Consider the following 23,115-nt stretch of genomic DNA (forward strand, 5'->3'; position numbering starts at 1 on the left):
TATTGTTTTAATTTTGTTTTTTTTATTACAAACAGTGCTGTGAATGAAAGATGTATACAGACCACAAACAGAATAATTCCAAGTACATGTAAACCAGAAATTAACTACAAACAAGTTTAGACTTTTCATTGTGGGCTGCATTTAATTCTACAATTTAAAGTGTATCTTAAAATGGTCCAAGAATATGTATAAAAAAAATGAATCCAAACCAAATACTGTTTGCATATACAAACCAAAAAAAGAGGAAGAAAAAAGCCAATATTGAACCTGCTGCTCACATTGTCTAACAATTTATTTGTATTACTATAATTTGCTTCAAAAAAAAAAAAAAAGGGGGGGGGGGGGGGCACTAGTCTAGTTTATTTAAATTAATAATAAGCATTTAAGTATTCAAATAAACATTAAAAACAAATTTGTTCATATCCAAATAAAACAAACAAGTATAATTTATATAAATAAAAATCTGCACAATAGTAATGTGGTATACGACTTCTTGGAAGCCATTCCCATTTTACTTTGAACAGTGCCTAAGTACTGTAATATAAATAGATATTGTCTATTCCCATGGCAAAATGCAACTCCCCCACCCCAATACTGCCATTTATTTATTTATTTTTACAACAAATCATTTTAAGGCTTACATGGTCTGGGGTGGAACCAAGCTACCCTTTTTCTTTTACTTTACAGACTGACATTCAGGGGATGTGTCATGTAAATCTTCATTTGTTCAGGACTTTTGTGAGGCAATGATATTTTAAGGGGAAAGCACTTTAAAAACCACCACACTGAAATTTACCAGCATTCTTCAGTGCAGCGCAAAGCAAGAGAAAGGTTGCTAGGTTGTTACCTCAATTTAGATGTCCACAACATAGGGCCAGTGCGCATACACACATTCCATCTCTGCCCTGTAGACCTTAAAACTATTACAATCTGCTAGCCAAAACATAATTGTTCACATTACACAGTGTGAGACTCTACCATTTCATGTAGAAAATTATGAAGCACAATTTAAAGCAAAACATATAACCAATGGATTTTAAACTGTTTTAAGTATAAATAAAATGCAACTGTTAAGCATTTAGTTTTTGTCTAACACATTATAAAAAGTTTTCTACGTTTGAATATTTCTTGTTTTAGTGAATCTAAAGCTTTTAAATAAGGTGGATTGACCATACCAAAAAAAAAAAAAATAGTATATAGAATATAAAAATGGGCCTCAGCATACAAAGAGTACAGAAAACCATAAGCAATGCAATGATCACGTATATATTTCCCTCTCACATAAGTTAAAGGAACAAACAAAAACAACAAAGAAACAGCAGAATTATACTGCATAACATGGGCCACAGGTCAATAAAAATAAAAACTCTGTAACAAGCCAGTTTATAACTGGATTATAACTATGTAAAATGTACATAATTGCAACAAAATAGGGGGATAATTAGTCCGATATTTACTGAACACAGAACACACATCATGACTCACTTTCAAAAACAAACCAAAAAAAAAAAAAAGGCTCATGTGGACATTGCTACTTTGTATTAGTACTTGTGTTGTGTGTGCGCATTCAGTTTCCACAGAGCACATAACTTTATTTTGTCCTGGAGAAGACAGTGTTATCAGAATGAGAATCAAGTGTGATTTAACAGTCAGTTTCCAGGTCTGTCAACATTAGTTCTTGTTGTTTTGATCATTTCTAGTCGGCACTGCTGTCCTTTGTGCATTTGCGGCAAAACACATATTTGCACTTTTGCTTTGGGTAACTTGTTTTTAACTGTAGATTTAAAATGTAATAAAAATAGTACTAGCATATATATTTTTTAGGATGGGTGGAGTTTCTTAAATCCTTAATTTCACAACAGTTCAACCATCATTCAGTTCAGCAACATTTAGGTCATGTTTTACTTTCTTTAGTTCACACATATTAAATCCTAACAGGACAACTGCCTTGGTTTTTTGGATGGTTTTTAAGCATCTGGTACGTTTGGAACCAAAGTGGCAAGCCACGTCAGTTTTATTAATCCATAAGCGGGATGCAAGAACTTCCACCTCATTTTTGGACAGGTACGGCTTTTTGTTGAAATAGTCATTGAGGAACTCTTTCCGGGCCTCATAGGCACGCATTTCGAAGCCAGTGGGGTCAAGTTCGAGACGCACTAGAGGCTCCTCCTGTGTAGAAGACAGGGCACCACCATCTGAGTCAATCCTCTTCCTTTTTGTAGCTATAAGTTCTCTTTCTCTCGCACTGGCATCTGCAGAGTCTCTCCTTGCCACCTCAAGCCTAAGGTTACTCTGAAAGCCAGGATTTTCTGCCTGGGAACTGGAAGTCATCTGAGAATCTTGTTTCGTTGGCACTACGACTAACCTCTGGGATCCTCCATTCACAGACACGACTGTTGGAATGCTGCAGTCTGGATTGAATGTTCTTTCTAAATCCTTGGTGTTCTTGGGAGCACACCTACAGCGCTGCACGTGGACAGATATTGCTTTTGCAGTAGTTTTTCCTGTATACACACCACAGCAATAGATGCATTTGAAAGCTGGGGTTTTTAAAATGGTGTGGATTGTAGGCATTATGTGGTGCTTTATCTTCAGATGCAGTTCATATTCCTCAGAGCTCTCAAACTTCTCAGGACAAAAAGGGCAATCTTTAGTCTGGGCTTTCTGAGTTATTCTGCAAACTGGCCGACCAGCCTCAATATGCACCTTAATGTAGATGACCTCCAGAGTTAATGTGACAAGAGCTAGGTGAACTTCTTTGTCCCCCACTTGCTCTTTGGATGCAGCAGTGTTCAAATCAAAATAGGGAAATACAAGTTCCCCATGGTCATCAGTATAAAGCCGATATTCCTTATTCAAGACATCATTATTTACTTTTTGTTTAGTATTGTGCTCAGAATTTGTGTGCTCCACTAACTGTTTAACAGAGCTGAACATTGCAGGGCAGTACAAGCAGTTCAAGCCATGCAACAAATGTTCAAAAAGTCCTTTTTCTGAAATCAAAGTTTTGCAGAGCAGGCATTTGAGGGTTTTGTCTTTAATCTTCTTCAAAAATGGTGCCCGGGCTGCAAGCCTATGCAGCACATTACTGCTATTGGTAGGAGACTGTTTATGAGCTATTCCAACGTGGACTTGGTACACATTGGAGGGAAACAGCTCGTTGCACACAGGGCAAGTTATCCACTGTTTAGCCTGCTTGGAGTTTGTATTAGGCTGGCAGGGGACTGTCTGAATGGGCTTAGTTGTCTGGAGCTTTGAAACTGTATTTCCCTGGGGGATCTGCACCGGCACTGGTAACGCTGAAAGGTTCTGCACACTTCCAGACTGCAATGGCATTGTCACCTGAACTGGTGCCAGAGTGTAGGTGGGTAAGCCATTCACTTTATTGCCTGTTGGAATCAGCTGACTGAAGAGAGACTGTGAGGCCAGCATAGCACCTCTGGGTTGGTTTACAGCTGAAATTGCTTGGTTCAGTCTTTGTGAGGAAACAACGAGGGGCTGAGTACCTGGTGCTTGTAACCCCAATTTGTTAAGTGGAACCGCTGTCTGCACCACAGTAAGGCGCTGTTGCTGCTGCAATGAGACATTTTGCTTGGAAGAACCGACAGCAGTAGACCCTGAGTGGCTAGAGGCCTGTACCAAGGACGTCACAACTCGGGCTGGAGCAGGTAAGGTAGCGGTTGCCCTTCTAAAAGGCAGAGAATTGATTGTGACGGACGAAGTGGAAGGCAATGAGCTCCTAGCAGCTGCTGTGGCCATCTGTATGAGAGCAGATGTTGATCCCCCTGGGTAGAAGGCTTGAGTGCTGCCAGGAGCACGTATTAGAGTTGCTGCACCTCCAGGAACCGTACGGATTGCTGGTGGACCCAGAGGTGTGTGGATAGGACTTGTAAGAGAAACAGGAGGGCTTGGAAGTTGAGCTTTTGCAACAGCAGCAACAGCACCTGGGGTGTTTGCAGGTGGTCTGGGAGGCCCCATGACTTGAGATGGTTTATTCTGCTGAAGTGAAACAGTTTTCATCTGCTGCTGCTGCTGCTGCTGCTGCTGCTGCCGCCCACTAGTTCCAGACAACATGGAGAGTTTCAGAACCTGATGAGATACTTTCACCTTAGGAGCTATCTGTGGGACCCTCATCTGGTTTCTTTTCCCTGTTTTTGTGTTTTCATGAATTAAGGCTTTTAAGTGAATCTCCAGTTCTCTGTGCTTATCTGACGTCAAGATGTGATATAGCAAAGCCTCCGAGCTGTCAGCAGGCAAATTGCAGATTTTACAGTAGAATTTGAGGGGGGGTATTCCACTTTCCCTACAAGACGCAATTTCATTTTCTGATCGCTGCCCATAGTAACTGTTCAGTAAGGTAGGATAATGAGACACTAAAATGTGCTTCTTCATACAGTAATACAAAGAGTCCTGAAAGAAACATTTGCGACAGGAGAATCTATCCACAGCATTTAGAGGCGCCGGGTCAGAATTGGGTACAGACTGTGAAGCCAGATTCTTCCGTGGCATAGTATGAAAGATCCTAAAGTGCTGATTGATGACTTTAGGATGGGAAGCAAATGGACAGACAGGGCACCCAGCCAGAGTTTCAGTGTCCTCATCCTCCTCATGACAACGCAGGACGTGGGCTTTGTAGGCGCATAATCTTTTTGTACAAAACTTGCACTGGCTGCAGCAGAACGTGTTGGAGCGGTACCTTGGCTGAAAGATAAGAAAAGGTTAAGTATTAGTGACACTGACATGGTATTTTATCTAAGTAAATATGAATGTACCATGAACCATGACGGTTGTCCATGGAGAACTTTATATAAAACTAGAAATAGGAGTTTTTGTAAACAAAAACATTTCAAATGACATCATATACTATCATAAGGATTTGTAAAGACTATTTGAATGGTTTTGAAAGATTAAGTAAAATGGATGTAAAACAGCTCTGTAGCATGGATATATCCAGGAGGTGAAAACAAATGTGGCAGTGAAATGGACCATTTCTGCTAGACACTGAACATTTGAGAGAATCATAGAGTGGATACTTACATACAGTGTATCTTTTTTAATTACATTTGGATAAGCAGTTCTCTAGACATAAAAATGTAAGAACAGTTGGACAGACATGTGAAATTATGATACACACCAACATGCATCCCACAGGGGACACAAATTGTTAACTAGGACCCAGAGAGACAAATTTAAGCACAAGACTATAAAATAGGACACCGTGATCTATATCAGTGGTACTGAACTCTAGCTCTGGTGATCACTTCCAGTCCCAACCAGGTCCTAAATTAGTTAATTGCCTCTTCGCAGTTTAAATCACCTACACTAAAACCTCCTTGGGGTAAAAACCTGGACTGGATTGCATCAAAAGGGCAAGAGTTTGACTTTTTTTTTTTTTTAAAGATGCTTTAGGTGGACATATTTAAAGTTATGTCTTGTTTTGTGTTGGTTTAAAAATTGCCTGCACTTAACGTTTATTTTATAAGTATATTTTGCAAAAGTCTAGACTGTGATGAGCACATTATTAGCACTGGGAATAACACTACTTGGTTTCAAAACAACAAAAAAAATTTATAAAAAAGTTTAAGTATGTTAAATATGCATCATACAAATCAAAAGATCGAATTTTGCATGCAAGTGATATTTATTATATTGTGGGACATATTCCCTGAATATTATTATTATTATAATAATAATAATAATAAAAATCAATGTACGATGGAAATGTAACTGGATTAGTTAATGAAACTGTATCTTGAGAAACAGGGCAAACTGCTGTGTCTTCAGAAGAGAGCCTCTTTCTTGCAGACATACTGAACTATGCAAAGCTGCAACTCCGGGACTCTGCCTAAAAACAGAACCAAGATGCGACTCTGCCTGAAAACAAACCCAAGAAGAGGAAGCAAGCTGCAAGCGAGTTACTACCACAAGCAATGAGACTGGAGGACTGTCGTAAAACTTACAGCCACTGTTATCAGACAAACCAGTCTGTCTGTACACCTAAAACCATAACATAAAAAAAAAAACTGTACCCTGCTACTTGCATAGCTAAAAGATTCAGCAAAGAGAGGACAGTGCGGACGGGCGCTGCTGTGGATCCTATACCAAGGACTGAAGACTTTGTTACAGCTGTTTGTTGATTCTATCGAAAACTGAAAGCTTTGTTGCCGGGTTTGATCCAACATGGGATTGAAGACTCCGTTGCTGAAAGGAGAGTCTTTTGTAGTGGACACTTCAAAAGATTGAGTTTCCAAAAGTCTAAGCTTCAGGGTGCCGTTGAGAATAATTCCAGTTGCATTTTCCTTTCATAGTACTAAATTAATTGTAACACATTCACATAGAATTGAACTGTTACTTACTTAGTTTGCACACCTTGCGTGTGAAATAACTTTTAGTGAAATTTGATGAACTATAAGTAATCAAACTCATATTGTTGTATGAAGAATGTCTTTAAAAGTAAACTTGCCACATATTTAATCTATATACCATTAATAAGCTTAATGTGAGATACTCTAGGATTGTCTGCATCATTTCAGTTAGGCTGGGTGCGTGCACGTGTGTGAGCAAGATACTTGCTAGTCACTGCCTGCTTGGGATAAGGAAGTTGCTACTTTGTGTGAGGGGATAAGTGGTGTCATTTCAACTGCCCTGCTAGCAGCATGAGTGCAGTGAAAGCTTTTAACTTTGGGCCCGATCTTTGAAAGATTTGCACACCTCGCAGAGGAGTATGTGCGTCGCAATGGCCATTGTGCCAAGTTGCTATATTCGAAACGTTCTTTTGCGCGTCACAGTGCATTCTGCGCTGTGCAGAAATAAAACGTATGCATAGAACAATATGGGGGGAGGGGCCGACTGGTATATTCGAGGGTATGCGCCAAGCACAAAACCAGGTTGTAATGTGCAGAATAAGGATTATAAAAGGACTCTTAACTCCGCACACACTACCATTCCAGCACAGACTACAAACAAGCAACAATGGGAAACGTGGGTAGCATGCAGCGTGTCAGTAAACATTTGGGTGTGAATGATGCAAGGCACACCCAGCATTAGCAACCCCGACATAGGTGAAGATATGCTGAAAGGGTAAACTGGGGAGGGGGGGGTGCTCACAATGTGTACATCTGGCATCAGTCCAAACTCTGCAGTGCATTTGAGTCTAGACATCCCGAATGCATTCCTCCTTGGTAAGTAGGCTACCCTGTTCTATTTTAATCATAAGTCATTGCGTTTACATGCAGGTAGGATTTCAGTTGTATTCGTAATAGTGGGAAATTTGAATAGCTATTCCATGTCATGTAAACAGGGTATTCTGAATGAATCCGTCCGTATTCTGGATACCAGTATCCCGAAACGTTATACCGAATACATACTCAGTATTAGGACGACTTCTTGTGTACCCAACAAAGCCTTTGCAAACAAACTGTGCACAAATATATTAGTACTTGTATGACCCCAAACTGGTTGCCGACTATGCAATATCTTCCAATGTTTTGTTTGTTTTTTAATAAATCAACAGTAAATACCAGGACACATTATTATATATTCACACACACACAGACAGAGAGTACCAGTCAAAAGTTTGAGTACACCTGCTTGAAACCAGGTTTTTCAGGATTATCTATGCTTTTAACTGTAAAAACTTGTCTATAAACACCTAATTTCCTTATATGATACATGTACTTATATAAGCTGATAATCATAAATTTTTGAATGCAATTCACTTAATTTTTAAATGAAAATGTAAATCTTGTCAATTTCAATGAAATGGTCACCGAAAGCAAGAGGATTTCAGTCTGAAGCCCAAGTCAATTAAAAGTCTGAAATGTGTATAACACAGTGTTAGAGTACTGGCCTAAGTATAAAAGTGTCTTTTTTAGATGTTCTCTGAGTTAACTAGCATGTTACCTAATTAACCTTTTGTCACCAATTACTGTTAATAGGTGAGGGTCCATGATTACTACAAATATTGGTAGCATAGGCACAAGTTTGTCATTCCTGAATGTAAGGGAGCTGAAAATGTCAAAATACGCTCAGTTAAGCAAAAAAAAAAGTCTGCAATTACTTTACGAAATGAAGGTCAATCTTTATGACAAATCGCAAGAACTTTGCAAGTGTCTGTAACTGCTGTGGCCAAGACCATCAAACAATTAAAAAAAACTGGCACTCATGAGGACTGAACAAGGTCATGCAGGCCAAGGGTGACCTCAGAATCAGAACACGTTCATTCGAGTCACAAGTCTGCGAAACCGGCGACTAACTGCCCCTGAAATACAATCTCAGCTAAATGCAACTAGAAGTACAGATGTTTCAACATCAACTGTTCAGAGGAGATTGCGTGAAGCTGGCCTAACTGGAAGAATTGCTACAAAGAAACTATTGTTAAGGAGTGCAGAATAAGAGGAAGAGACTTGCCTGGGCCAAAAAACACAGAAACTGGACGTTTGAGGAGTGGAAGTCGGTCTTATGGACAGATGAGTCAAAATTTGAAATATTTGGGTCCAACCGCCGAGTATTTGTAAGACGCAGAGAGGGTGAGCGCATGAGTTCTGCATGTGTGGTTCCCACTGTCAAGCATGGAGGAGGCAGTGGAATGGTCTGGGGTTGCTTTGCTGGTGACAGAGTTGGTGATCTTTATCAAGTCCATGGCAAGCTCAACCAGCATGGCTATCATAGCATACTTCAGAGGCATGCCATTCCATCAAGATTACGGCTAGTTGGGCAGCTCCATTCTTCAGCAAGATAATGACCCGAAGCACACCTCAAAGTTGTGCAAGAACTATCTGGCGAAGAAGGAAAGTGAAGGACAACTCAATCTAATGACCTGGCCTGCCCAGTCTCCAGACATCAATCCCATAGAACTTGTATGGGATGAACTGGACAGAAGAGTCCAAGCAAAGCTACCCACAAGTGCCCTACATCTCTGGGAATTGCTGCATAAGAGCTGGGAAGACATGTCGGGTGATTTCCTGCTGAAACTTGTTAACTGAATGCCTCGTGTTAGCCTCGAGGGTGGCTATATTGAGGAATCCAAGATTTAAAGACAATTTTCTTGAACGTTGCTTTGATACTCCTTATGTTTTGGAGAGGAGGATGAATAGTGAGCTGTGCTCAATACGCTTCAACGGTTTTCTTCAACTGCTTGACTGTGTTATGTTACGATACTGATGATATTCGCATCAACTGCGATGCAATGTTGAACATGCAATAGTACAGAGCCCTACCTCCCCACATCCGCACACACTGGATGGGCGGATCGTTTGTGTTATCAGCGAGTATTGTATTGATATGATGGACAGCGCTAGTGTGTTTACATATACAGTTATATGTGTTCTTCACTGCTCCACAGGCATATCGGCATCCAATCTGTACCATCAAAGTATGGAAATGAAGATTGAGAGAATGATGAAGAGGGAATGGGTGTCCTGCCTGTTATCTTTGCTGTGTGTTGTCACACATCTGTAAATTAATTGTATAAATACGTCATACACCCATCTTGTGGCCCATTGCTTTATTTGGCTATTCCATAGGTTGCTGCATATTACAGGTGTAGGGGTGAGCAGCTGCACTTCGGAGAGCCAATCACAGTCAGGGCACTCTTGCTGTGAAAGGCATGCTAACATTTTCCTAAAGCCAGACCGGTGATACGATCAACGATTTTCTCTGCAGCAGTCCAATTATAAGTTAGCTGATGCGGGACGAACAGTTCTGTTAACTTATTTCTGGCCGTTTTTATGCAGCGGTCCAGTCTGCTGAATGTCGATGTTGCTAATTGTACAGAGACTTAATTTACTGAGAAATCATAGTAGACTACAATTAACATTTTAGGAGCGTATTTAGAATTAATTATTCTTACAAAAAAAAAAGTCATAAGTCATAATGAAAAAAATTAATTCCGGCAACACTCAAAACGTTCAAACGAGGCTTAATCATAATGTACAACTGGGTGAGTAGAATGAATAACAATGCATTTCTGTGTATTGTGTATATAAAAATGCTTGATTGATTTTTACTTTGCAGGTGAAACTCATTACATTTACAAAAAAAAAAACCCACAGTATCCAAAAAATTTTACTTCAAAAAACATAGCTATGTCAGATCAGCTGGGATTTAAAGAAACCAATAGGCCTATAGTATTTCCTTGTGACACAATACTGTCCGTATTCAATACAACAGTGGCGTTATCAGTTAATTTGAAAAATCGGTGTCTAGCTATGGAGCGAATTGTGTATTTGAATGGTCTGTATGTATGTGTGCTCGATATATTGTGTGGTCTTGTCTGCTGTCATATCGGTACATACTGTGGCAACTCCAATGATAGCAGCTTGTCGGCATAATGCCATTACTAATGGTGACTGCCCATCATTCTTCATTCTCGCTTGGCTGTTGTGTGCAGTTGCTATATTGGTAGTGAATGCTCAGACAATTTTGCGAGGCACAAACAGATTTGCAAATTGCTTAAAAAACTGCTATATTCCAATGTCTCGCAACTGCTTTGTGCCGTTTTGGAATATCTCACATTTTGTGCCAAAGCAGTATTTTTTTCGAGGCACAAATTTAGCGAGGGGATTGCGCGAAGATCGATGATCGGGCCCTTTGTTTTGTGCTTGGAGACTAAGATTTACTTTCTGACTTTTCTGATTTCTGTTTAATATGTGTACTTAATAAAATACTACTGATGATTAACATTGCTTGTGTCTGTGTGTGAATGTGTGTTCATAGTAAATCCTCAATCTTTAACACGTCAATTAAATATTATTAAGAGAACTAATCGCCCAGATAAACTCTGAATTATCAGTTATTGAATTGGTCCTACAATATTTACAATCGTTGAGTTCAAATGTATTCAAATTAAGTTGAGTTTTTCAATATAATATTATAAACAACAACTCAGGTTATATATATATATATAGTATATATATATATATATATATATATATATATATATATATATATATATATATATATATATATATATATATATATATATATATATATATATATATATTTCATGCTGGGACAAATGTCCAAACAATTATATATTTTTTTTTTTTTTACATGTATTCGGATACAAAAAAACAGATGCTCGTATTCAACTGAAACATCTCTGTAGTGCCGGCATCTACATTTTCTACAAAATTATTTATTTCATATAAATATAGATTACTGTAGAAAATGCAGATGTCGACACAATAAAAGTGTTCAGGTACTGCTTTTAAAATCCAGGGTGCCTCATCCTGGTATATAGATAAATAGAAGTCTCCTCCAGTGAAAAATCCCATCGAAGGAGAAATTAAGACAGCAACTCGCGTTTCAATGAAGTCCAAAGCCCCAAGGAATTCTCAATAAAATCAATAGTTATTTTAACACACGACGCATTTGCTTGTTGCATCATGTCCGGTGTGTAGAGGCTTTAGTCTTCATGTGGGTTTGTTATTTTGTTTCAGGGAGTTTTCAAGTTAGTTCAGTATTATTTGTCATTCTGTAACAAACAGTTAGAGGTCAGTAACTAAAGACAACTATAATCCAGGCTTGGAAAGAAACTATGAATGGGTTTTCTTGAATACAAATGCTTTGAAACACATCTTTAAACTTGAAAGTTATTGGAGGACTGTTTTCGCTGATAATAAAATCCCTACTGCATCTAGCCTGTAATGTTGCTTTGTAAACCTCAAACAATGTAATGCGCATACCCCTATCAGAGATCATAAATCTTTTAAAGACGTAATTTAGTCAGGTTTTAAATGCCTCGACATTTCGTACATCACCACTGCTGTATCTAACATTGATTTGTTTTAGTTTTTTTTGTTTTTTTTTTTAAAAGAATAATTCAAGGTTTTCAAAATAAGCCGGCAACTGGCGCCATCCATCATCTAACACTAGATTTGCACCAGCTACTTTATTAAATATTAAGACCATTCTCCATTTTTTTTGTCGTGTTATCATATAGTAAGGCAAGTACATAACCTAGTCAGATATGCACCAACATTTAAAAAAAAAAAAAACATATTCCTTTTATTGTGATATCGTAAAAATGTGTACCTAGGTGCTTGTCAGCGATATTGGGGGTTCATGTATAGAGGCTGTACGCCTAAGAAGAAAGGCATGATGGGATATCAGCTGAAACCTTGTCAGTTGATACAAATGCTTTGGTGCTGTATATTAACAGCAAAATACAGTAACCCCCAGTTTCATGCAATAGGCGTGATGGTGACCAGATGTGTGAATATTGTTATGTAAAATAACTGCTTAAAATGAACAGTTGCATTAAAGAACTGCAAAAAATAAAAATACAAGATATAACTAACAAAACGCCCTGAAAACAAAGAAATGAAAGGCTGTAATGCAGCAATGCGGTCAAATTAAACAAAAAAGAAAGTGAAAAGGTTACAATACCAAGGTACAATTTTTTTTGTGTGTGTGTGTGAACTCCAATAAGCTTTCGTTATCTTTCGCTAGTCAAATCGCTGAGTACCTAAATAATGTTCTGACTCCCACAAACAGATTTCTTTAGTCTGATCCATCTTCTACAGCAGGCACAACATTAATGTAATCGTGCAACAGATTCCTAGTTAGGTGTTCAAGGAAAAACTAAGTTTACTTCTCAAACTGACCAGAAAGGCGACAACAACAGAACGCATAGAAATACTTGGAATTGTAATTCGGACGTGAACTGCTGATAAAACAACAATATTTAGGGAATTACAAATGAAATGTACTGCAGCTTACATGACAGCAGTAAAATAAATGTAGCTCTCAGATTGTGCTAATAAAAATATGACAATGTTCTGCCCTACTTGCCACATACCTTAAAAAGAATTGAAAACCATGGAATCATGTTGAATTTCATTTCACTTTATTATGTACTATGTTCAAGACTCAAAATAATTTTTGGAATGCCCCTCACAATGACAGCCAATACAAAGAATGACCTCCACAAAACATGGCTGCCAAAGTCTACCTAGGGCTCAAAATGGCCCCTAAAAATGAATCGATGGCTGCAAAACTTAAATGTTTGCCTCAGTAAACTTTACGCCAGCATATTTCTGTAACAGAACCTGTTGAAATTACATGGCTTTTGTACAGGTTCTAAGAAATTGCAGCTGAAATACAAAAATCTCTTCTCAAAACCATACAAAGCCAATTAATTACCTTTAGTTTAATGTTCAGTTTATCACCAGTTGGGTGACAAATGAATTCTAAAAAGGAAAGGAAGATAGACTACTAATTAATTAAAAAAATCAAGATGTCAGCCAATCAGACAGTAGATGCCTGCTGTAACATCAGTGCTTCAGCTTGGAGTTATATAATCCATGCAAGTTGCTTCATTTTCACTTCCTGCTTGGTAAACTTGTCAGGATGAACTCCACTTTTGCAGTGCTTATCAGCGGAGGTTAGCATCGGATTTACTGCTGCTGGTGTGAAAGCTGTACTACTCAGGGATGTAGTTAAGAGCTGAATCAGCAGGGAATGCTCAGGAGAAAATGGGGGAAACCTCTGTCGATCATAGTGACGTGACTTTTTTTTTTAGGGCTGGGGGTCTGGAAAGGTCTTTGTGCAGCTGTGCAAGGTCAAGTCAACCTAATTCTTGCTGTTCAATTTGTAAACCTCTTTTGAATACACCATGATTTGAATGTACAGTCTGACATCCCAAATATACACAGAGCTTTTCTTTAAATTACTTTAACATGACACTGGCATGTCACATTGAAGTTTTCCAGAGACCCATGTTGTGGTAAAGGTGAACACAGTCAAGAGGATTTTATTGAAAAGAATGCTAGCATTACTGTCACCGTGTGCTGCCTATGTTTTGGTTATAAATAGCACTCATTAAATTAATACTTATAATACTAATTATTGTATCTCCATCTTAAAAAACACTGTAAGTTAATATTTGAAAAGTTATTTTTAGCAGTTCTACAGAAATTCACATTCCTCAAATATCTACTTCACATGAATGGATTAATATTTCCATCAGCAGTTGATCAGAAGACTTTCCAGATATGACCCACTCTTAGTAACATGTTACTAAACTTCATTTTTGTTTTTAATTTCTTTAAAATATTTAAAATAATGAACCAGAGGCGAGAATATCCCCTGGAGTAAAACTGATGTTAAAACAATGTAGCACTGAATGGTTCATTTCTACTGGAAACTACCTGTAATGGAAATCTGACAATACAACAGTGTAGCAACTGTAAACACACTGTGTACGTGAGTGGCCTGTATCATTATCGTGGCCAGAAGTTAAAAATGTGGCAGTGAAATGGTTTTTATTTTACTGGACACCAGTAAATGAAGCTGTGTACCAAAAAAACAGTGTCAACATGTACCATATTAGGCTATGTCCCCTCTAAGCCTTTCAATTAGTTATCCACTGTGGCTAAACTAACTTAACATTTTTTAGCCACACTGGAAAAACTTAAGCCACTTAACAATACTATAAACAAGTTATAAACATACTGTTTAGGCAAGGCATAAAGACGTGTATTTTATTTGAAAACACATAGATATGTAAATGCCAGACCCTACCATTTATAATACACATAATTACAGAGGCTCTCAAAAGCATTCACCCCCCTTAGACTTTTGTGTTACAACATAGAATCAAAATGGAGTTTTTGCCACTGGTCAACACACAAAAAAGTCCATAATGTCAAAGTGAAAAATAAAATCTACAAACTGTTCTAAATTAATTAAATACAAAAGAAAAAGTAATTGATTGCATAAGTATTCACCCACTTGAGTCAATATTTGGTAGAGGCACCTTTGGCCAAAACTACAGCCATGAGTATCTGGATAAGTCTCTACCAGCTTTGCATATCTGGACACTGCAATTTTTGCCCATTCTTCTTTGCAAAATTGCTCAAGCTCCGTCAAGTTGGATGGGGGACCTTTGGTGAACAGCAATTGTCAACTCTTTCCAAATATTCTCAATTGGATTGAGGTCCGGGCTTTGACTGGGCCACTCCAGGACATTGACCTTTTTGTTTTTAAGCTACTCCAGCGTGGTTTTGGCTATATGTTTGCGGACACTGTCCTGCTGGAAGATGAATCTTCTCCCATTCAACTAATTATGTGACTTCTAAAGACAATTGGTTGCACCAGAGCTTATTTAGGTGTGTCACAGCAAAGGGGTGAATACTTATGCAAATCAATTAGTCTGTTTTATATTTGTAAATTTATTTAGAACAATTTGTAAATTTTATTTTTCACTTTGACATTATGGACTTTGTGTTGATCAGTGGCAAAAACTCCTAATTAAATCCATTCTGATTCCATGTTGTAACACAACAAAATGTGGTAAAGTCCAAGGGGGGTGAATACTTTTGAGAGCCACTGTATACTTAAAATTGCACTATAACTCTGACTGCCATTTAATAAATGCCAAACTTAGTCCCATGTGAAAAAACAACATTACAGATTTCCTAAAACTGTACAGGTTTGCAGAGATATTCATGTACTGCATAATCCTTTAAATTTTGGCTGTGATGCGGTTTCCTTTCCACTACAGAACGGTAAAGCAAAATTGTGCCAGTAGACAGTGCTATGACTAATGTATGTTATTAATGCCTCCCTGACCAACTGCAGCTCTAGTTACACAATATTGTACTAATGTGATTAATAATATTAGTAAGCTTGTTCAGCCTGTGTTTAAAAAAGGTGTTATTTACTGTGTTCTGTCACCTAGGACTACTAACAGTAATATTGCACAGATTCTGACATTAAAACAATAAATCATAATGAGACGACTCCTTTTAAAAATAATAAATGTTTATTTTATTAAATTGTTTCTTTTTCGAATCAATTTCCAAAATATCTTTCTGCACATTCTGAAGAGATAGCAAAAGCGGGCAAACAAAAAAAAAAAAAAAAAAAAAAAAAACACCTTAACTGATCTTTTGAAGCTGCGTGTTCTGGCTTGCCTTCTGTAAAAAGGTGTTTGAAACCATGACTGCTTCACCTCCTTGTGACTAGTATCACAGTCATATTTTAGTTTTTGTACACGGATGACTGGTATTCTTTGGGCTACATGATTCTGGTAATTTGTTTGTGCAAATTTTTTTTTATAATTTTTTTTTTCCATTTGGGTGTCATGGATTTTTTTTTAAAAATTTGCAAGCAGCGCTGTCCGTCCGTTTCTAGTTAGAGCCTCTGTCCTCCCGCCAAACACAATGTTTGTGGCATGCATATTTTCGCTTGTGGCGACGTGGCGATTTTGTCAGAGCTAACAGAAATCGTGAACTTGAAAAAAAAGACAGTGAAATCATGGAAATGGTTGTAAAATCACTTTTGATTAAGTGCTTCCTTTATTTCCTTTAAAGAATGCAGTGTGTCATGTACTGAAAATACAAATCTGCAAGTATCTGTAAATTGTTTGGTTGTTTCACGCAGCATTTACGTGTAGCTATGTAGGTCAGTGAATGAGATAGCTGAGTGAGCAAGCATGTAAATTGGTGACAGCTAAAATGCAAAAATAAATTGAGAGCGGTTTTCTGTAGACTGAACAAATGCATTGGAGAACAGAAGTTTACCAACTTAGAAGCTTTCTTTACAAAATGTTTGTTTCAGAATCGTGGAAAACTCTAGTAAAGCCTGGTTCACACAGTACTTCTGTTGCAGATGAATGCAATTCATCAGGCGTAGTCAACTAAAATCTGTGCAGCTTCACGATTTGCTGTACGGGACTGTGACAGAAATACAAAGATTCCTGGTTGTAAATCTCCCTCCCGACCTGTGAGAGAACAGGATGGTCTGACAGTTCTTTCCCAGGATTGAGAAGTCAACCAGACTGGAAGGCAGCAAGACTCCGTTGCAAGAACGCATTGACCCGGAAGGGAAATGACGTGGCAGCCGCAGATTGGAGAGGCGGTTGAACTTGTTTACTAAGGGGTCATGTGTGACAGCATAAAAGTGGACAGACAATCGTAATCTGTTCCTCCACATTGGTTTAAATGGAGAGAACCGAGAAGGACTATGAGAAAACCGAAGTTAAACAGTTTTGTGAGTGTTTTTGTTTGTTTGTCTGTGTAAATAATCATCTTGTTTGTTGCACAAAACAGCTAACACAATTCCGGAGCTGTCGCCGAGGGTCAGCACTAAAACCGGAACAGCACTGCACTTAGTGTCACAAAGCAATAAAGTGTATCACCCACCAAGAGCTCTACTGCACTCACCCAGGACTGGTGACCGTGTATGTATTATTGTGGGGCAGATACGTGCGATTTATTATTGTTACTGGTCACCAGACCTGGAATTACAAATAAAAGTCTCTGTTTCACTGCTGCACTGCATCACCCCTGCAACTGCATCCACTCACCCACTTTGTCACATGGACGCATCGTGTCCCAGCCCTTTCGACTGTGCAAAGTGCTTTGCAAGACGCATGTCGCAAGATTGTAGGTTACATAATTCCGACATTTTTGCACAAAGTCGGAGGCCCTCGACTGTGAACAGAAATTATGTCTGAGTCTGAAGTATGTACTGTAAGTGTTGTACTCTAAAAGTAACATTTAAAACTTGTCAGTAGTCAGTAGCAATAGTCTTTATATTATTGGTTTTGGTGTACTATTTAAAAGCTCTTGTGTATGTTGATGTAGCTAAAACTACATTTTGGTGAATTTCACATGAATTCTTGATTTTTTGCCTGTACAATGTACTAACAATTACCGTGACAAAATTGTAGCCTTACTTATGAGAGGTCAGCAGTCCTAGTGGTGATGACGGGGGGAGGATTTGCAAACTGATGCAAATTCCAGTCATGCTTAAATATCACACATAAAACAACAAGAAAATGTTGTTATACATAACTTCAGTTGTTGTGTTTCATTTGTGTTTGGCAGGGGTTTTCAGTGCAAGAAATTGAAATGTAATTCCTGTGTCTACACAGCCAATTTATAATATTTAGCTTTACCATTGGAAAGGGTAGACATACTCCCAGTTACATCATTTTGGCATTTCAACCACTTATGAAAAAGGACAACCTGGGGGTACATCAATAAAAATAAAAAAAAAACATACCTTCCGTCTCCTATGTGACTCGCTTTCAGAGAGATCCCACCATGTTGTGTTATTGAAATATTGATCTCCTGCATCAAAGCTTTGAACTCCCTGAAGAGCAAGAGGGAAACAAGATACATGTAATCAGCTCTAAAATCAAACTATTTGTATTACCACTTTAGCTCATTAATTATTAACAGTGTTACCTGAAAGTACTGGCACTAATATCTCCCAATGAAAACCACTTGCAGCAGTAAGGAGTGATGACGTAACATCATGTTAAACATCCTTGTGCTACTGGCGTTGTTACCTGTAGACCACCAATCATTGCTCAACTGTTTCTACTTATACATTGGGCTTTCTAAAATATGCCATGTTTTTCAACCGAGATAGCCCTGAGGATAAGAATGTAAACGTGCATATCATTCTTTGCTATTTAAAATTGAAAATGAATACAACTTAATAGTTGTGGAATACTCTTGTAAATGTAACTACACCTTTAAGAGTATTTGTGAAAACTGCTTCTCCACTTGGAGCAGGCACTCCTCCCCCTTTACTCTGATTTGCAGAGAGAATTATGATACAAGTGCCAGCCAATCAGAGCAGTTTTGCACCATCACAGCTCCCTGGCCTGTTACTGAAACCCATCTGAATCCAGACAGCCAAGTCGAATGGAATAAATAGAGATGATATTAAATTAACTGGAAACAAAAACTTTGGCGCAGATTTACTGGCCATGTAACCCAAGTAGACTGAATGGATATGCATTTGGTGGTCACTAATTTTCAACCATGTGAACATTAACTACTGAATGAAGGAGGAGCCTACATGATGTAACCTGGTGTTCTCATGTTATCAATCCTCCATTTTATGCAACCACAAAAGAAGCAGGCAATATTAGCCTTTTTATGGCCTATTGATGTAGTAAAAAATTCAACATTTAAATCAATTTACCTAAATTGTTCCTTGTCTAAAACAACATTCTGTATCACTGGTGAAAACCGCAGCGAGAAAATGTGTGGCTTGGTTCTCTAAGAAAAATGCTGGTATATATCTGGTCTTCAATTTAAAAGATGTTCTCATTTCTGTTTGGGAAGATACTTGTGCACAGTCTGGTTAAAATCAGTAGAACCTGATCAAATATCACCGGTGCTGTAAATTTGTCTGTAAAGCATGAACATTTCAACCAAATTATTTAAATACTCCAGAAATTTATTTTTAAAACTAACACTAGGCCAAATTGGCTTTCTGGACCCCATCTCTGACAGTATAGTTAAACTTGACTAATCTAGTCCCTCTGTATATCGGCACCCTGTCTACTTTAAAAGATTTAGGGATCTTGACCTAACCCTTATGCCTTTTAGAAATCAGAACATTAATGTTTACTCAACTGTAGTCCGGCATAGAGTTGAGTGATTTTTTTTCCTTTTTGCAAGATTTCAGTACTGATCAATACAGAACTAACTACAGCAGATACACTGCTAATTACATAACAGGAAAAGTAAAATCAGTGCATTCTATGAATTGCACGCTAACCCTTTTTTTGTAATCAAGTGAATCTGTCAAATCCATCATATTATTACAGCCCCAGGTCTAACTATAATAATGTCAAACTCTATAATGCTGCTGTGGTCAAAACCTTCCAAACCGATCTGAAGGATGCCATCTATCAAGAGATGTCTTGTTTCCAGTGAAAATGGTACTCTACGCAGTCAGTGCAATAAAACTCCTAGGTAATGTATCAGTGATGTTCCTAGAATCATTTTGCTCGCCATTTTGTGTCTCCTGCAAAGTTTCATCATTCTGCTGCAGTAGTAGCCTCCTGACTAGAACCGCCTTGATTATTTTTGTATCTGAACATAAACTACAAAGAAAAATAATAATTGTGGTAAAAAGCATGCTGTACTTACCTCAAGCAGCTCTCTACAATGCTGAAGTCCAATGTCGCACAAAACCTCTTTTACCCTCTTCCTAGATTTTCGGATTTTGTCCAAGTTAACCACAGGAAGCTGAAACATGTTGCCTTTCCTATCAGGAGACAACATTTTTATTAGTTCCTAAAATAAAAATAAAATGGCTACAGCTTTCAAGAAACGTCAGGAATTATTGTGCTATGAATTTAATCCCACCACTGTCTCCAGCTACAACTGTATTCTATCCACAATCCAGCATGTTTTATAGGTAACCCTTCATCTTGTTTAGCAAGTTAATGTGTTCAATTAAATCAGGACTGGTCAGCTGGTTGTTTTTTTGTTCCAAATTATCTCTAAATTAGTTAATTGAACAAATTATTGCTTAACTAGTTAAAATGAAAGTGTTCCAAGTGTTTGGAAATTGATGATTAAGGATTAACCATAAAGTCGGCTGGATTGTGGCTCTCCAGGACCAGGGTTGGCCACCCCTGCTGTATTACATACTAGTCATTACAGTCATTAAAACACATATACAATGCAATCCTAGTCCATCTTGTTTTGTTACTCCTAGTAAGATACTGATTGAATGGATGTCTTGACAGCATCAATGCGTTAAAGTGAGCGCTGAACTTTGATTGTACAAATAATTCCTCACATACCTGAAAGAATAGTCTATACAGTAAAAACAGAACTACTTCACTAGCTAATTTGCATAACGTGTTGTATTGTATTTAATTTACAAAATAGATAAACGTACTTGTACATGTCTAAACAATGTGAGAGGCAAATAGAGCATTTTTTAAAAAAATATATAGAACTAAAGAGAATGGTTAAATGAGTCGGGCTGTTTGAGGTCGACAAACAATGTCTGACATTACTACTTTACCGGTTCTAACTAGTTAGTTATCTGTCACAACAGGGCCCATCTGTTCCGTTCACATCACTTGCATTGCCGATAGTGACTCCCAAGACGGATTTCATTTGTGCATCCAGATTTATAGGGAAAACGACCAAATGCGGTGTGCGCTCACTTTTTTGCCTTTCTTTTTTATAAACTGTCAATCTGTACTCAATAATCCAAAAGCCATACTATGTATTCTTGAATGGCTATATAAACATAAAACTTGTGTTATATAAATTAAAAAATTGGAGGTTTTATTGATGGGTAGTATAAAGTTTCGATAAAACTCGCATTTGGTTTAGCAAACGATAAACGGTTACATTTGCATTAAGCAGCGTTAATTATAACATTTTGCATTTTAAACCATACGTAAATTATCAAGTTTGTTTCAACATATGTACTTTTCCCTTCAAATCCAACCACTACTGTTGTCTGGTGGTAAGCACTAATAATAAACCTGTTATTTTTTGTTACAGGTAGAAAGCAGACCGGCAGGCAGTCATCTGTTGTACTTCGTATGTATTATTAGTATTACTGTACATTATTAATGTGAACAAAACATCATTCATGACAGCTAGAAAGTTTTTAAACTGTGCCATATATTATACAAGGTTACAGTGGCGTTCACAATGAGTCAAATCAATTGTATGCCCAAAATAAAACCGTGTGGAGTGATAACAGTCATTCCACTAGCCCGCCTGTTTCTAATGAAGCCCAGTCAATCTGTACCTACCTTTCAGTTCTGGAAGAGGGAGCTCTAGCTCGTTTTCTCTCTCTCTTGTCTTCGGCTGAAATGTACACAAACCCACACGCGCCCCTCCAGTGTCACTGCAGCTCATATAAAAACCGCTCAACTTGAAACAAGTTATCTGCATCCAACTGCTGCGAACGTCAACGACGTTCCCAACAGCAATAAACAACCCGTGATTTTTTTTTCTTTTTTTTTTTTCTTTTTTTTTTTTTTTTTTTTTGTTCTTCACTAAATTTAAGCCGCATCACCCTCCTCCTGAAAGGAAAAATGGCGCTTGACTCAATCAGGAAGTGACGCTACGCCCTCATTTACATATCAATATTCTGACCAATAGAAAATAAGATAACCCTGACTAAACAATACTATTGCTTCTGTTCGTCTTTGAAACTAACGGGGCTTTCATATTTGCTTTGGAAAAACTGCTCATGGTTTTCCATTAATTTCCATTTATCTTTATAGTATCTTTGCCATTGTTGCCAATTATAATATACTCTCGTGAGATTTTGTTTTGGTAGGCGTGTCTATTATAAAATCACGAAGCTAAAACTATCACGTGATAAAATCTAAACAGTGACATCACAGCTTTTTGGGGATTTAGGCCAAGAGGGAGGTCCATGGACCACTGTGCAATTACATCATACTTTACCACAAACTAACAGCCAATAAGAGAAGACCATCAACTATATTCTTGGTGAAAATAAGTGGAAATGGAAAATGATATAAACAACAATAATAACAATAATAATAATAATAATAATAATAATAATAATAATAATAATAATAATAATAATAAAATCAGTGAAGTGTCTCAAATGACGTGGAAAACGTCATCAGTCTTCACACCTCTCAATGTCAGCAATGCAACCTTCATGATGTCATTCAAGAAGTCTTACTCTCAACATATGATCAAGATAGGTCAGTGTGATTTACTTGATAGGTCAATATGAAAGTATTATTGGGCCAGAAATATTGCAAGGAATAACAATCCATGCATAGTTGTCCAAATAAGATCCTAATACAATTTTAGACGGCTGGAACGAGAAGAGACCAGCCCGTTGCATCCTGTCCCTTGTTATTGGTCCAATCAATATGCAGATCAACCTTTAATTATTTTTCATGTTAACCAACGCGACTTAGTTTTTGTCCTTTACATGTTCAGAAAGCAATTTGACATTCATATTTACAGGTCTTAAAATCTACTTTGGAATAATTGTCCAGAACCATCCAAGGAACAACGATACAAAAGGTTGAACTACAATATGCTTTGAACAGATCTATTACTGTTATTTTGACATGAAAGTTCTGATTCATGATCAAACCAATGGCGGTATCTACCTTTTATTTACATTTGAGTTTGTGCAACATTTTGACTGTATGCTTTTCATCTTAAGTACAAAATACATTTTTCTTTGAAAAAAGCAGAACACAAGCATTATTTATGTAATCTGATACATTACATTTAGACTTAACTTTTGCACTTAACAACATTAGAGTGAGTTATCATAACAATACAATTAAATATATAATTTAAATAACAGGTAGATGTCAGTTAAAAA

General features: G+C 37.6%; 1 protein-coding gene across 1 annotated transcript; it reads right to left on the reverse strand.

Moving 5' to 3' along the window:
* Positions 1–424: 424 nt before the first annotated feature.
* Positions 425–21,853, reverse strand: LOC121314833 (activity-dependent neuroprotector homeobox protein 2-like). The gene is made up of 4 exons (XM_041248539.1): positions 21,542–21,853; positions 19,905–20,022; positions 18,016–18,105; positions 425–4,701 (listed from the first exon to the last, which is right to left on the reverse strand). The coding sequence occupies exons 2-4, from the start codon at positions 20,010–20,012 to the stop codon at positions 1,864–1,866; spliced, it is 3,036 nt and encodes a 1,011-aa protein (XP_041104473.1). The 5' UTR covers positions 20,013–20,022; positions 21,542–21,853; the 3' UTR covers positions 425–1,863.
* Positions 21,854–23,115: the final 1,262 nt, after the last annotated feature.

Source organism: Polyodon spathula, chromosome 4 (genome assembly GCF_017654505.1).
Source record: "Polyodon spathula isolate WHYD16114869_AA chromosome 4, ASM1765450v1, whole genome shotgun sequence".
In the NCBI taxonomy this organism is placed as follows: domain Eukaryota; kingdom Metazoa; phylum Chordata; class Actinopteri; order Acipenseriformes; family Polyodontidae; genus Polyodon; species Polyodon spathula.